This window comes from Microcaecilia unicolor, chromosome 11, assembly GCF_901765095.1.
Source record: "Microcaecilia unicolor chromosome 11, aMicUni1.1, whole genome shotgun sequence".
NCBI classification, from domain to species: Eukaryota; Metazoa; Chordata; class Amphibia; order Gymnophiona; family Siphonopidae; genus Microcaecilia; species Microcaecilia unicolor.
In genome coordinates, this window is record NC_044041.1 from 112147712 (window position 1) to 112164255 (window position 16544).

The 16544-nt window shown below is 45.6% G+C and overlaps 1 protein-coding gene across 1 annotated transcript; it reads left to right on the forward strand.

The window, feature by feature from the left end:
- Positions 1 to 12045: 12045 nt before the first annotated feature.
- Positions 12046 to 15249, forward strand: TRMT112 (tRNA methyltransferase subunit 11-2). The gene is made up of 4 exons (XM_030219075.1): positions 12046 to 12265; positions 13110 to 13211; positions 14185 to 14277; positions 14743 to 15249. Exons 1-4 carry the CDS (start codon positions 12191 to 12193, stop codon positions 14842 to 14844), a joined length of 372 nt encoding a protein of 123 aa, XP_030074935.1. The 5' UTR covers positions 12046 to 12190; the 3' UTR covers positions 14845 to 15249.
- The last annotated feature ends 1295 nt before the right edge of the window (positions 15250 to 16544 follow it).

Here is a 16544-nt window from a genome sequence, read left to right on the forward strand (position 1 = left end):
TATGTAGAATACCTTTTTAAATCTAATGTCTGTCCAACTCTTTGTCTGACTTTCTAAGTAAGACTGTAGTTGAAAAGGTCAGCATATGGTTTGAGTTAGCTGCAGTCCTGGCTAGGTGAAAGAGAAGTCAACTCTCTTCTCCTTGATTAATTATAGGTAAATGTAGGACTGGGCTTTCTGAAAGAAATAACAAACTATAGCTGTATGCTATTAAGTAAGACTGGCCCTTGACCCCTTAATGAATGCCAGAGTCCAGTTAGCAGTTTGAGCTATGACTGGGATTATAGCAAAATGTAAGACTGGCCCCTTCGCCCCTCAATGAACCTAAGTTAATCATAATAAAATGTAAGAGACTGGTGCCATATTGTCTAATGTGAGGGGCCCCAGGTCATAGGTCAGTTTAGGACATCTCAAACCTATGTAACTGATATTTTGGAAATATATGTATAGAGATGATTGGTTCAGACAGGGTAATTAATCTATTCTTTACCATCTGGAGAGTAAGGGGGGCTAGGAGGGAGATAGAACGGTATATAAGTGAGAGCAGAAGCAGCTTACGTCAGAAGGAACAGACAGAAGAAAGAGAGCTGAAGGAAGACAGACAGCAGAAGAAGAGAAGCAGCTGAGACAGAAGCCATAACATCCAGAGAGCTGAGAGAGAGAGAAGAGAGCTAGAACTGATGTCCTACTTTGTTTGCTGGCAAATAAAGAAGATTTCTCCCTCATTCTGGTGTGTGCTGTTTGACTCCTGAAGTACCACAGATTCTGCTAACAATAGGGGTAATTCATGCATCAATTCCTGCAACAATTCTTGGTGGCAGCGGTGGGATCCCGGACCCTGCATCAATTTCTGGCACCCAACTGACTGAGGAACATTCGCCGGGTATGTATTCTGTATTCTGTATTGTAATCCTAGCTAGGAAACTGTAAACCAGCCCCTCACAAATTGAGGGAACTGGAGTCTGATCAACTCTCAGCGAAGGCCTTAGTAGCTTTTAGTCTAGTGGAGATTAGAAGCGAAACCGCTTGAGCTTATCTGTATCTGAGAAATCTGAAATTGTTGGGTGGGATTTTTTGTGCAGAATGTGTGATGCATGAATGAATGTTAATGAGTGCGGACTTCTTATAGCTGCGTTTCCAATTAACGCGAGTTCAATTGGCCAGCGACGGAAGGAAGCGATTGTTGTTTGTTTTACCTTGTGTCTCGGATCTGTGGACCCCTTACCACAAATCCAAAAATTCCCTCCCTTTGTGTGTTGTAACTGTAAGCATTATGGGAGGGACATCATCTAGAAAAATTGATACTCCCCTAGATTGTATGCTTAAGAATTTTAAGAAAGGATTTTTAATTAATGATTATGGACAGACTTTAAGCTCAAGTACTCTAAGAACCTTGTGTGAAGTTGAGTGGCCATCTATGGGAGTGGGGTGGCCCCCTAGTGGCAGCTTAGATATTGAAGTAATCCGGAAGGTCTACAGCATAATTGTAGGAGAACCAGAATATTCTGAACAACTCCCTTATATAGATTCCTGGGACAGCCTTGTGACTGACCCTCCCTCTTGGTTGAAAACTTATATGGGATCCCCAGTAAAGTTCATGTTGGGCCGCGTTCAAAGAAAGATTAGAAAATCTAAATTGGAAGAGGGAAAGAGCCCTAGGAAGCCTACCACCCAATCGGTGGCTTCCGCCCCTACCCTGTCTGAAAAACCCATACTCTCTGATGACCCCTCAGATCTTGAGCCACCACCTTATGGCCCATTGTTGGGGTTCCGTGCCACCCCTAGAGATCCACGGCGTCCAGCCCAAGCCTCTCCAGCACAGGCTTCTCCGGATAGTTCCTCCCCTTCTATGCAAACCCCGCCACACCCTAGGTTGGACTTTTCATCCAGCCTCTACCCTTCTCTGCCACATCCTTCCCTGTTAACCTCCAAAGACCCGCTTTGGGCTCCACTCCCTGACTCCTCAACTCCCGACAGCCCAGCTTCTCCCTCTAATACCCCTCCCCACTCATCAGGGGCTCATCATCCTTTTCAATGGACTGAATCACCTGTGACCACCTCTCAGTCTATGAGTACCCCTCCCCATCCCTCAGGGTTTCAACATACCTCCACTGAATGGGTTAGACCTGCTGCAATCACTTTTGAGCATGATAGGAGGATAGCTCCTAGCTCTACCTCAGGTTCCATTCCCACCTCCTCGAGAGTTCTGCCCCTGCGTCAGGTAACCACCACTCGACCGGATCCTAATAATGAGGGTCAGGTTATGCAGGCACAGGCCTACCAGTATGTACCCTTCACAACCACCGATCTCCTGAATTGGAAGACGCATTACCCCTCTTATACTGAAAAGCCTCAGGCAGTGGTGGACCTAGTGGCTAGCATTATGGCCACCCATAACCCAACCTGGACTGATTGTCAACAACTTCTCCTGACCCTCTTCACAACTGAGGAGAGGCGGAAGATTTTACAAAATGCTGAGGCCATCACGCGAGCGCGTGCCCCCGAGAGGACACCGGACCTAGAGGAATGGGTTAGAACTCGGTTCCCTCGCGCAGCTCCAGCTTGGGATCCAAATAATGAGCAGCACTATGAACTGTTGTCTGGCTATTGCCGGGACTTGCTGGAAGGTATGAGGAAAGGCATAAAGAGGCCCATTAATCTGGCAAAGGTCTCTGAAATTCTCCAAGGGGCAACTGAATCCCCTGGGGCCTTTTTAGAGCGACTAATTGAAGCCTACAGAACATACACCCCATTTGACCCTGAGGCACTAGAAAACCAGAGAATGGTGAATAGTGCATTGGTGGCCCAGAGTATGCCAGATATCCGGAAGAAGTTGCAGCGTCAGGAGGGATTCGCAGGGATGAATACCACCCAGCTAATTGAGATCGCAACCAAGGTTTTCATTAATAGGGATCAGGAGGTGCGCCGAGAGGCCGACCGGAAGATGCAGAAGAAGGCCGACCTTTTAGCGGCAGCCATTACTAATTCCACCCTTAACCGAGGTCGACCTCTAGCTAATGGAAAGCCAAAGTGGGACCCTGGACCACCAGCCAGGCCCCGAGATTCCTTTAATCAATCCCGGCCACGGGGGGAGAATCCCAGACCAAGATTGGAGAGGGACCAGTGTGCCTACTGCAAGGAAAGAGGGCACTGGAAAGATGAATGCCCCCAGAGGCGCCAGGGACTGAGAAGGGGACCAGGAGATCGAGGAAGCCGAGGCCGAGTTCGAGAGGGGAGGTATGAGCCTCCTGAATCTGACATCATCGGGATAGCCGAGATGGCAAAATGGGACGAATAGGACAGACCGGGTTCCTACAAACTGGGCTTCCAGGAACCTATGGTCAAGTTAACTATAGGGAGCCGCTCAATTCCATTCATGATTGATACAGGAGCTGAACATTCTGTTGTGACGGAGCGATTAGCGCCTGTGTCTGGAAAAACTGTCCGAGTGGTGGGAGCCACGGGGGTGCAGAACCGGAGGCCCTTTCTGACGACCCGTAGATGCCAATTAGGCTCACACACAGTCACTCATGAATTCCTGTATATGCCAGACTGTCCAATCCCTTTGTTAGGTTGAGACCTGCTGTCCAAGCTTAGGGCCCAAATTTCCTTTGACTCTGATGGCCAGACTTCAGTCTCCTTTCGGCCCCCGACATCCAGCCCTAAGGGTATATTGAGTTTCTGCTGCCCCCTTGAAGAAGAATGGCGGCTGCATCAGTCGCATGGCCAAGTTGACCTACCCCTGGCAGACAGCTTTCAGGTCAGTGGGGTATGGGCAGAAGATAATCCCCCAGGGTTGGCCCGAAATATTCCTCCTGTCCATGTAGATTTACTTCCAAGTGCCCGGCCAATCCATCTTCGCCAATACCCAATTCCCCGAAAGGCTCTGGAAGGGATTCAAGCACACCTGAATCGTTTGTTATCCCATGGAATTATTCGTCCTTGCCAGTCTCCATGGAATACGCCACTGTTGCCAGTTCAGAAGCCAGGGACTGAGGACTACCGGCCAGTCCAAGACTTACGAGTGGTCAACAAATCCACTATCTCATTACACCCTGTAGTGCCTAATCCATATGTCCTGCTGGGATTGATACCTTCTGGAGCTACCCATTTCACGACACTAGATCTAAAAGATGCCTTCTTTTGTATTCGGGTGGCCCCCGCCAGTCAACTGCTTTTTGCCTTTCAATGGGAAAACCCAGTAACAGGAAGGAAGCTTCAAGAACTCCCCCACCATTTTTGGGACTGCCCTAGGACAAGACCTTAAGACTTTTAAATCTGAGCCTTCCAAGCGAGTTTTACTCCAGTATGTAGATGACCTCCTGATTGCAGCAGTGACCCAGGAAGAGTGTTTTGAGGCTACCAGAGAATTGCTGGAGCTACTCTTGGATGCAGGCTATAAGGTCTCACGCTCAAAGGCCCAACTCTGTCAGTCAGAAGTGAAGTATCTGGGCTTTTGCATTTCCCAGGGAAGTCGGAGACTGGACGTCAGTAGGAAGCAAGCGGTTGCTGCAATTCCCCAACCCAAGTCCAGAAGGGAAGTTAGGGAATTTCTGGGAGCAGCCGGATTCTGCAGAATTTGGATTCCAAATTTTGCATTGATGGCGAAACCCCTTTACCAGGCCACAAAGGGGGGTGAAAAGGAACCATTTGAATGGGGACCTACTGCTCAACAATCCTTCATTGCCATAAAGAAAGCCCTACTCCAAGCCCCTGCGTTAGGCCTTCCTGATGTGGAGAAACCTTTCTCACTGTATGTCCACGAGCGACAGGGGGTTGCTCTGGGTGTGTTGACCCAGATGATGGGATCCTGGCAGAGGCCTGTTGCATACCTGTCTAAACAGCTGGATGGAGTGGCTAAAGGATGGCCAGCCTGCATGAGGGCCATTGCAGCAACAGCCTTACTGGTCCAGGAAGCTGATAAGCTGACCTTGGGGCAAGAACTGGTTGTTAAAGTCCCCCACGCAGTTCTCACCCTCATGGAGTATAAGGGCAACCACTGGTTTACAAATAACCGTATGGTTAAGTACCAAGCTAGCTTGTGTGAGAATCCACGGATACACCTGGAAACAGTGGCTACATTCAATCCTGCCACTCTTTTGCCAGCATCTGAGGGACCACCGGATCATGACTGTATCCAAACCATGGATGAAGTGTACTCCAGTCGACCAGATCTTAAAGATGTTCCTTGGAGGGACCCAGATGTAATTTATTTCACAGATGGAAGCAGTTACGTGGAGAACTCCAAGCGATTGGCAGGCTATGCTGTGGTGACAGAGGACAAGGTGATAGAAGCAAGAGCTCTGCCCCAAGGAACTTCAGCCCAGAAAGCAGAACTTGTGGCCCTCATACGAGCTCTGGAGCTAGCAGCAGGACTGGTAACCAACATTTATACTGATTCCAAGTATGCCTTCACAACTCTACATGCTCATGGAGCTTTGTATAAGGAAAAGGGACTCATAAATGCCGCAGGCCAACCTGTTAAGTATGGACCCGAAATACTTCAGCTGCTAGAGGCTGTTTGGGCCCCTAAGAAGGTAGCTGTCATTCACTGCAGGGGACACCAAAGGATAGATACTCCAGTGGCCCGAGGGAATCGCCATGCTGATCGGGTGGCCAAGGAAGCTGCTCGAGGACCCTCAGCAAGTACTGTGACTCCCCTGTTCCAAATTCGACTGCAAGAATGGATGCCTATGTACACCCAAACGGAAGAGAAATGGGCTCAAGAGGAAGGTGCAGTAAGGAGACCTGATGGCTGGTTACATCTCCCTGATACCAGAGTTCTGGTGCCACGCCACCTAGCTTGGCCTGTAGTGTCTCAAGCTCATGACCTATCACACTTAGGGAAAACAGCACTAGCCCGCCTACTCAGTCGAGTAGTGGTGCTGGAAGGATTGGATAGTCTGGTTGCCACTGCCTCTGCCCGATGTACTCTCTGTGCCCAGAATAATGCTCGTCAGGGACCCCGTATTCCACCAGGAGTTCAGTCTAGAGGACTAACACCCTTTGAGTCTCTAGTTATAGACTTCACAGAAATGCCCAGGAGCGGTAGGCTCCGATACCTCTTGGTCATGGTCTGTACCTTTTCTGGGTGGGTGGAAGCATATCCTACAGTCACTGAGAAAGCCACAGAAGTAGCTCGAGCCCTCCTTAGGGATGTCATCCCCAGGTATGGACTGCCCCTTGCCATAGGTTCAGATAATGGTCCCGCCTTTGTTGAAGCTACACTTCAGGCCCTGTCCCGCGCATTGCGCATTACCTGGAAATTGCATTGTGCCTACCGTCCCCAGAGTTCAGGGCAGGTTGAGCGGGCAAACAGAACCTTGAAAAATAGCCTAGCAAAGATTTGTCAGGAAACCCAACTGAAATGGCCACAGGCACTGCCACTAGCCCTCTTCCGCCTCTGATGCACCCCAACTAAAGGAACAGCCCTCTCTCCCTTTGAAATTGTGTATGGGAAGCCCCCAGCCATTTTGCAGGGAATTAAGGGAGACATAGGGATTTTAGGGTCTGCCCAGGTGCAGGAGCAGGTAGCCCTCTTGGGCAGGATAATTTCTGAGCTTCAGTCTTATGTGAGAGAAATAAACCCTGTCCCCTTCCAGGCTCAGGTACATTCCTTCCTGCCAGGGGATAGAGTTTGGGTGAAAGACTGGAGGCTCCAGCCTCTGGGGCCCCGGTGGAAAGGACCTTTTACTGTTTTGCTTTCTACCCCTACAGCTGTGAAGGTCGCAGGGATAACTCCATGGGTCCATTGGTCTCGAATCAAGTCTGCTGATCAGACTGAGTCCAGCACGGATCAGACGGAGCCTAAACAGTGGAGAGCAGAAAGTGATCCAGCGGAGCCATTGAAGTTGCGCTTGACCCGAACCAAAGAATCTACTAGCTGAAAAGAAGGGTCAACTGCATACTGCAGGAGCTGCTGAACTTCGGCTTCACACTGAGACTCTTTCTTGCCCTGATTCTGGCTTTCTTGGAATTTGAGAGCTTGATCCTTGTCAGTTGAGGGTCTATCCCAACTGGTATAAGAACTCAAAGACTGAGAACATTATATTAGAGTAATCTGTGATTAGCACAGACTGTTGAAATATTATTGCTTAATTAGTTTGCTGTATTTGTTTTAGATTAGGAAGAAAGAAAATGTTAGTAGTTTGGATGCTTTTGTTGTTTTCTACTCCTTGCCTCCTTGTTCCTAATACCCCAACTCGCTCCAATCTTTGGTTACACTCTGTCCAGGAACTAATTAGCCAGGCAAAGATTACTTCCCCTTGTATTGTGTGTTCCCGATTTTCTCCTTATACTACAGATGTCCCAGCTGTTCCTGTCCCTGTGCAGCTCCCAGCTCTTATACCTCCCTACTTTTCGAGTTCAGGCCCTTGGAGCCAGGATTATACTTGGTGGTCCTTTTATAATGCTACTTCCCCCTCTGACTCTTCTCTAAGGCCAGTCTTTACATCTCCCTATCCAGCTTCTGGAGTGTTTTGTTTAACAAGAAACATCTCAACTGTTCTTCCCATTCCCTGTAACTATACTAATGTTCTCCCAGAAAAAGGGGAATCTGTGTGGGTAGTCTCTCCAGGTACTCCTATGTGCCCTACTACCATACCTGCAGATTATGACCAAGGTGATTATCTGGCTCCTAACCGTACTACTGAGAAGACTATAGTGTCCCGGCCTATTTTCTACTTTCATAAGTCCCCGGGGTATGAAAGGTTTACAACATATGAGCAGCTTGTCACAATTGGGGATTGGCACCTATGGTGTACAAAGTCTCCATTTCTTCTTCGTTCCCCCTGGGATAGGGGCTCGCATTATGGGCATCCTAATGTCCATCCTGTGCCAACATTTATTGGGAACTTTCCTCGCCCTCTCCTTGGTCATTACTGGCTCTGTGATAATGTCCTCCACATGATTCTTCCCCCCACATATGATTTTTGTGTATTGGTAACCATGAATTAATTTCCTAAATTTATTCCTCTCCTCAGGCCACCATCTCCGCACCGCTCTAAGCGAGAGGCCTTGTCCTTACCTTCCTCCGTTGCCACAGAGGATGAGGCGATTGAATTAGCCCTCCAGTATATTAACTCTACTTATCCTCTGACTAAAAAGAGACTTGTAGCCCTTTCTGCCACGGCCTGGATTCCAATTGGGGGTCCGGTAGCGGGTATTACTGAACTAGGCATGGCTACCCGGCGACTTCAGTCCCTACTCCATGTTTTAGTTCATGAGCTGAACGTGGTAGTCAATGCATTGCAGGATCAAATTAATGAATTAAGTATAGTTTCTCGGTATAACCGTATGGGTCTAGACTACCTCTTTGCAGCCCAGGGTGGCCTCTGCACAGTGCTAAATTCTTCAGAGTGCTGTACCATTGTCATAAATAGGACGCATGTAGTTAGGCATGCCATGGATAAAGTCCTACAGTTGGCCAGCCTTAATGTGGAGGATTACCGAGGAGGATTAGACCTTACCTCCTGGTGGTGGTCATTGACCTCATGGATACGTCCCTTGTTCATTTCCCTAATAGTTTTAGTTTTAGCAGGGTTGTTGTTTTGTTTCCTGGCCTCATGTGCTTCGGCAGTATGCCGTCGGACCTTAACAAGTAGGGTAATGGTGATTCACAAGCCTATTCCTAGTTAGGATCACTATAATCTCCAGAGTTTGAGTTGTGAGACTTATCTCTGCATAAGCTGATTTTAGTCTCAAAGGGGGGAATGAGGCAGCATGGGCATAATTATATATATATGTTTAAAATTTATTTCAACTTTTCACCCTGCAAGTGAAGGAATGCCAGCTGGATTTAATTACTTAGAAAGTCTAGCTTTGGCTAAGCTAAAGGTTAGAAAGGTCAGAGACAGAAACTTTCTTTGACCCCTTGTGAGTGATGGATTGCTAATGCTAGCACATCTGTATACTATTATGAACAAGGCATGAGCCAGACATACTGTAGTTTAAAAGTAGGCTGAATGCTGTTTAAATAATTCTAGATATTCTTGATATGTAGATTTTGTTATAAGAAATTCTGATTTCTGTGTATTTTAGAATATGTCTTATAAGGATGCTTATTTTAGAATATGTTTATTCTGTGTAGTTAATATGTAGAATACCTTTTTAAATCTAATGTTGAGGCAGTGGGCAAAGAAAGTGTTAACTCTGAGAAATGATATTAAAAGCTTGAAGTTAGAATTCTAACTTTTTACTTTGCAACTAAAGTGAAGGTATGCCAGATGGTTCATATTATCTCAATGTCTGGCTTGGCTGAGCCAAAGGTTAAAAAGGTCAGAGAAAGGAATTTCTTTCACCCTTGTGAATAATGAATGCTAGCTCAACATTTGTATACTGTTAGACATATTGTAGTTTAAGAATAGGCTGAAATACTATTTAGAAGTGCTTAATATGTAGATATTCCTGATATTTAGAATATGTCTTATAAGAAATACTGATTCTGTGTATTCTGTGTAGTTAATAGGTAGGAAACCTTTTTAAATTCTGTATCAATTCTTTGTCTGATGTTTCTAAGCAAAGACTGTAGTGAAGAGGCCAACATGTGGTTTGACTTAGCCATAGTTCTGGCTGGTTCAATGTATAAGCTGATAGGTGAAAAAGGTCAGGAAAAGTCTTGATTAATTATAGCTAAGTGTAGGACTGGCCTCCTGAAAGTAATAACAGACCATAGCCGTATGCTATTAAGTAAGACTGACTTTTGACCTCTTTAATGAATGCCAGAGTTTAGTTAGCAGTTAGTATGAACCAGACTAGGAATATGAGAATAACCAATCTCACTAGGGCCTCTTGGTCTCTAAGGGAACCCAGTTTAAGCTATAGATGAGACATTAATCATAAGGAAAATATAAGAGTTCTGGAGACCAAATGTCTGGCTTAAGGGGCCCCAGGTTAGAGGTCAGTTTGAGGAATACCAAACCTATGTAACTGATATTTCAAAAGTAATGATTGGTTGAGGCAAAGTGACCAATCTATTCCTTAACCAATTGGAGAGTAAGGGGGGGGCCAGGCTAGGAGGGGGCTTAGAACAGTATTTAAGTAGGAGCAGAAGCAGTTTACGTCAGAAGGAGCTCAGAAGAAAGAGAAGGACAGAAGGAACAGACAGAAGAAGGAGAAGACAGCATAAGAAGAGAAGCAGCTGAGACAAAGACACAGAGAGCTGAGAGAAAGACACAAAGAGAAGAAGAGACTTAATGCTGATGTCCTGCTTTGTTTGCTGGCAAATAAAGAAGATTACTTTCTCATTCTGGTGTGTGCTGTCTGACTCCTGAAGTATCACAAATTCATGCATCCATTCCTGCAACAATGTCTGTCCAACTCTTTGTCTGACTTTCTAAGTAAGACTGTAGTTGAAAAGGTCAGCATATGGTTTGAGTTAGCTGCAGTCCTGGCTAGGTGAAAGAGAAGTCAACTCTCTTCTCCTTGATTAATTATAGGTAAATGTAGGACTGGGCTTTCTGAAAGAAATAACAAACTATAGCTGTATGCTATTAAGTAAGACTGGCCCTTGACCCCTTAATGAATGCCAGAGTCCAGTTAGCAGTTTGAGCTATGACTGGGATTATAGCAAAATGTAAGACTGGCCCCTTCGCCCCTCAATGAACCTAAGTTAATCATAATAAAATGTAAGAGACTGGTGCCATATTGTCTAATGTGAGGGGCCCCAGGTCATAGGTCAGTTTAGGACATCTCAAACCTATGTAACTGATATTTTGGAAATATATGTATAGAGATGATTGGTTCAGACAGGGTAATTAATCTATTCTTTACCATCTGGAGAGTAAGGGGGGCTAGGAGGGAGATAGAACGGTATATAAGTGAGAGCAGAAGCAGCTTACGTCAGAAGGAACAGACAGAAGAAAGAGAGCTGAAGGAAGACAGACAGCAGAAGAAGAGAAGCAGCTGAGACAGAAGCCATAACATCCAGAGAGCTGAGAGAGAGAGAAGAGAGCTAGAACTGATGTCCTACTTTGTTTGCTGGCAAATAAAGAAGATTTCTCCCTCATTCTGGTGTGTGCTGTTTGACTCCTGAAGTACCACAGATTCTGCTAACAATAGGGGTAATTCATGCATCAATTCCTGCAACACTTTGATTGTTTTAATTTGTTTATCCAGACCTTACATGTACACAGTTTTGCTTTTTAATCCCAAAGGTGAATCCTAAGGGTGGTTCAACAATTATGAATAAACTGTGTTGCTTCTGACTTTACTTGTTTGGACTGCTTTGTGTCCTGCTGATCTGTACATCTGCTGTCTGGAATTTTGGAAGATGGAAATGAGAAAATAAAAATTCAATTTTGGATGTACTCTGTAGAACTTGTTGTTTACGTTTGCAATGTGATGGATGCCTGACCTGTTCTGATATGTGCATGTGCCCCAGTGAAAGGAAAGTTTCATTTTACTTCCATTTAATTTCATGTTTTCCCATCTTTATAACACCAGGCTTCCCAAGGCAGATTACAACAACGGTTAAGAGATGAACCCATCAGGAAACAGGTTATCCTCATTGAAATCTGGCCATCCCATTGTAGTAAAATACAGTGTAGAAAAATGAGCACAAAATACAGACTTTATTAGTGCTGTTTCAACCAGCTACAATAGTGTTTTGTTTAGTGATATTCAGTTGTTATTTTATGATATAATATCTACATATGGGAAGCTTCCAAATAAGGCACTGCACACTGCCTATCCAACTGGATCAGCTTTAGACTTTTTTACTGATGGACCACGCATAGGCGGCAATCCCTTATTTCTTTTTTGCTATTGTTTTGGGTGAACCAGTATGTCGGCAAGCTCGGCCTACTGGCTTCATAGATAGCCTCACCCCCGGCTACTGTTTTATGTAACGTGTGTGTGCCCGGAGGGACCAAGCCTCCTGGGTGGATGGGAGGAACTACACAAGAAGGTTAGCGCGGAGAAAAGATTGAGGCCGTCTACTTGGAAGGCTCAGGGAGAGGGGCGTCCCTTCCTGTAGTACTGGGTGTGCGCGTGTGCCGAGGAGGAGCGTCATGCGTTACGCATTTTTTTTTTGTTTTGCGCCTGCGCTTAGGGAACGGGCTAGCCGTTTCCATCCCCGCACGCGTTTTCTTTCTGCCGTTCTTCTGTTACTCTTCACTCTTGGAAGGCAGAAGCGAAGGGAAGGAGGGGTTCACGTGTTCTTGTGTTCGTAGCCCATGTTGGCGGGAGCGACATGAAGCTGTTAACCCACAATTTGCTGACTTCGCACGTGAAGGGCGTGCTGCGGGGCTATCCCCTTATTATACAGGTAATAGTGGCTTATCATGGTACTGATCCTGCACGTTCTCCTGTCTTCATGTGGAGCCATTATGTTGATATTTTATCTATGTGGACGTTCTCATCAAAGTTATAAAGTTAATGCTGGCCCCAACTTGCCCTGGTGCAGGATAGTGTTTATATACCATACATTCCCTTACCCTGCGGCGCTATAGCACTACTGTATCTCAGCGTGGACCTGTGAATCTACTAGTATACACCCCTACTATCCCCACACCCATCCGGATAGGGCTAAGAGCAGTGGTGTAGCCAAGGGTGGGCCCAAGCTCACCCAAGTAGCAGCACATCTATGATGTGGCTGGCAGGGATCCCCAAGTCTCACCATCCAAAAATTCCCAACTGTCCCTCCTGCATACCTTATAAATAACAGATTTTCGTGTGCAGTGAGCAGCAACTGATACATACTGCTTGCACCAGCCCCACATCCTTCACTCTGATGTATTCCTGCCTATGCAGGAAGTTGCATCAGAGGGAAGACTGTGGGGCCAACATGAGCAGTATGTATTAGTTGCTGCCGGTGAAAAGCTGCTATTTAAAAGGTATGCAGGGTAGGGGGGATGTTTGAGAGACCCTATGACATGCAGGCGAGAGAGGGAGAGACCAAATCACTCGTGGGACAAGGTGAAGTTCTGCCCACCCATCTTGGGCCCAGGCCCACCCAAAATTATGTGTCTGGCAATGCCCCTGGCTAAGAGGGATATTTTTAAAACTATCCACCCCACTATAAGGTTGGCACCACACACTTTCCTTCTATGCTGCACACATTATAAAGGCAGAGTGACTTTTAACAGGATTCATATTTTTCCCCTCTTCAGGCCAATGAAGTAAAAGTGAGCAATGTAGACTTCAATCAGTCCTTTGTGGCTCGAATGATTCCCAAATTAGAATGGAGTGCACTGATCCAGGCAGCTGACAGCGTAAGTATATCAGGAAGGAGGAGATATTGGATGGTGTAGTGAGTTGGAGTGCAGGTTACTCTAATTTCCAGTTTTCTTGGGGGGGGCAGTGTCTCCATGTGGGTTAATTTTGCACATTCCATGATAGCAATGTACCTCAAATTTACTGTTAGTAGAAAGATTGCTCATTTGATCCTCACAAAGCTAATTCCTCTACAGGGTTAGATCAAGATATTAAATGACCTAGGTGAACTTTAATCTTGCCCCCCCCCCCCATTCAGAGGAGAGGGAGGATAGCTGCTTAATGGGAGCACCTTTCTGTAACCAAGTATTTTTGTACTGGCACTGTCCCTAATGGGCGCACAATCTTAAGTATATTGTACCTGGGTCAATGGAGGGCTAAGTGAGTTGTGGCAGGAATCAAACCTAGTTCCCCAGGTCTGCAACCTGCTGCATTAAGCCACTCCTCTGCTCCCTTTGTCCTCTCTCATAGTGCAGCATCCCATGTCCCCGTCTGATGGTCTAGTATGCTCCCTGTCCCTTGCTGCTCTGTCTGTGCTGTAGTGGGCAAAATGGTGAGAATGAGCAGACAAGCTGGCAGTTAATCAAGGAAGTGCATCCCGCTGAATGATGCTGTGTCCATGCCCACTTAATAACAGGAAGTTTGTGTTAAAATGAGCAGGAACATAGCAGACCTTCACACCTGTATTCTGAGCCTCATTCTTTCTTGTTTAGCTGTTGGTTTTCCTGCTTGCCCAGGGGGAATGTAATACTTGCCCGGGCTGCTGTTTATCTTGGAGGCCCCACATTTGAGGCAGCCATCTAGTTTGCCTAACAGCAGTACTGTCCTAACCTCTCGTCATTAGATAGCACATGATCACACTAATATATAAGTGAGAGAAGAGCATAGCTGCAGCTGCTGTCCTCCTATACAATGGAGACAATCTGTAGTCACTTTACAGTGTGAGCTCATTGGGGTTGGTTTTTTTTTTAGTTAGGGCACTTGTCAGATCTGCCACAAGAGCTAATCAGTGACTATGAGAGTAACGAGGACTTCCTACGCAAAGTTCATCATGTGATGCTAGAGGTAAGGACATGCCCAGCCTTCAGTCATTGATGCATGCCAGAGTGGTAACAGACTTCACCAGGGGTGAACCTGGGATTCACTTACTGTGTGTAACATATTCTTCTCATAAGATGTTTAGCACCCTCCACCTGAAGGCTCGCTAGTAATGAAAAGAGCTGCACCTGAGGAAGATGTATTTTTCCATCACTGTGGGGGGTCTTTTACTAAAGCTTAGCTCGAGGTATCTGCAGCAGGGCCCGTTTTTTCCCAGGGGCCCTACTGCAGATACCTCGAGCTAAGCTTTAGTAAAAGACCCCATGTGCCTGTTCTGTGAGTAGAAAACAGATCAATTCCTTGTCCATGTCATGATAGCCCAACACTCTGACCTCCGAAAGTGATTTTTCTATGTTAATTAGTATTTAGTGCAAATTCAGCCTCCACATGTCAGTACGAGTATGCTCCTGCTCCCTATTTTTACTGTTACAGGTGGAGGTGATTGAGGGAACCCTGAAGTGCCCAGAGTCTGGAAGAGAATTTCCCATCATCCGAGGAATCCCCAATATGCTACTGCATGAGGAGGAGACATAAGGAAGACAATGGGCCAGAGCTGCACTCCATAGAGTAGCAGAACACTAAGACTTTGTGCATAACGTTTGACTGTGTTCATGCTCTGGTACTTTTGATTTAGAATATGAAAGCCTCAGGAATGCTTCCCTGAGGTACATCCTAAAAACAGGCAGCTTGAGTTACTAGATTCGATACAAGGGTTCAATCTGTGTTTAATTTGTAGTTTAAAAAACAAAACCCAGAGCTGGATTCAGTGCAAGGAGCTTCCAGGTGCAAGGGTCGTGCAGTAGTACTTGCCAGCAGCCTCTAAATTGCTTTACAACATGTTCAGAAGCGAGGTAGAATAATTGACTGACTCATTTGAGAGGGCTGCTGGATGGTAAATGTTCCCACTGCAACCCCCCCCCCCCCCCCAAAAAAAAAAAATCTGACATAGAGGCTCATTTTTAAAGCACTTAGACTTACAAAGTTCCATAGTAACTATGGAACTTTGTAAGTCTAAGTGCTTTGACAATACGCCCATTAGTCATTTACAAATTTGTGTGAATAAAATCTTGAAATGAGCAAATACTTTTAAAAAAGGCAATTATTGCTATTTCAGAGGTACTATTACAGATTATGCCCTGTAGGAAAGAACAGCTGCTTACTGTTCTACAGTGTGGGGGACCTACAGTTGCATGCATAATTCCAGTGCTTCCCTTACTGCAAATCATGGGTCACTTAGAATGCCAGTGGGCTGCTCCCTGCAAGAGATGTACTGGCCCTCTTCCCCCAGATGTCTGAAGCGGCTTTTGCAATTCCACATTCTGATCACTCAATAAATGGGATAGGAAAAGGCGCTGCCCCTCCCCCCTTAAACTGATCAGATTCCACTGCCTACAGTGTGCAGTCAGCTGTGCTTTCTTATAGCATAAAAGATCTATCCTGACTTGTGGTTTACCAAGTCCTGCCTATACGACAACCTGAACGTAAAAAAACGAACAAAATTCCATCTCAAGCAGTTAAGAAGGGGCTATACAACCAAGCTAAAGAACTGTCACAGCAAAAGGATGGGTGAGCGTGTAGAAATTTTCAACCACTTTAATTTTTTTGATAGTTGTGTGTGTATGTATATATATATATTTTACATATACACAATATATATATATGTATTATTTACATATAGGTACATTAATACAAAATGTCTGGTGTTTTTTTTCAGTTGATTATAAAGTTTACTAGAAAATGAAGAGCAATTTCGAAGTCAAAAGTAAGGAGATTTTGCCTCAAATGTGAACATCTTTTACACAGGCAGTGATTTGGGGGAGGGAGGGAACCACCATTGCTGCCAACATGTTCCATTAATATTTTTGTTTTAAAACTATCTGGACAATATGACCTGTTGCATAATGTTTTTATAACGGAAAATAAACCTCTTGCTTTGGAAATGGAGGTGGTAAATTATTGCTTTGTACGCAGTGGAGTATAGTTCTAGACCACAACAATAGGAAATAGGCAAGGGAGGCTGAAGGTTGTTAGCTTGGGGGAGGGTACCAGCCATACCTGATTGGAAGAGCATTCTTTGGATACATGTGGTAACTACAGGTATAGTTCTCTCCATCATTTCCCTAGGGCTTAACACGATAGTAGGCCATTGATTGGTGGCTCAGATTCTCCTCAGTGCTCATGTCTGCATAACCATAATGAGTTACTGAACCGTGTAGCATTAGAAATGCCAGATA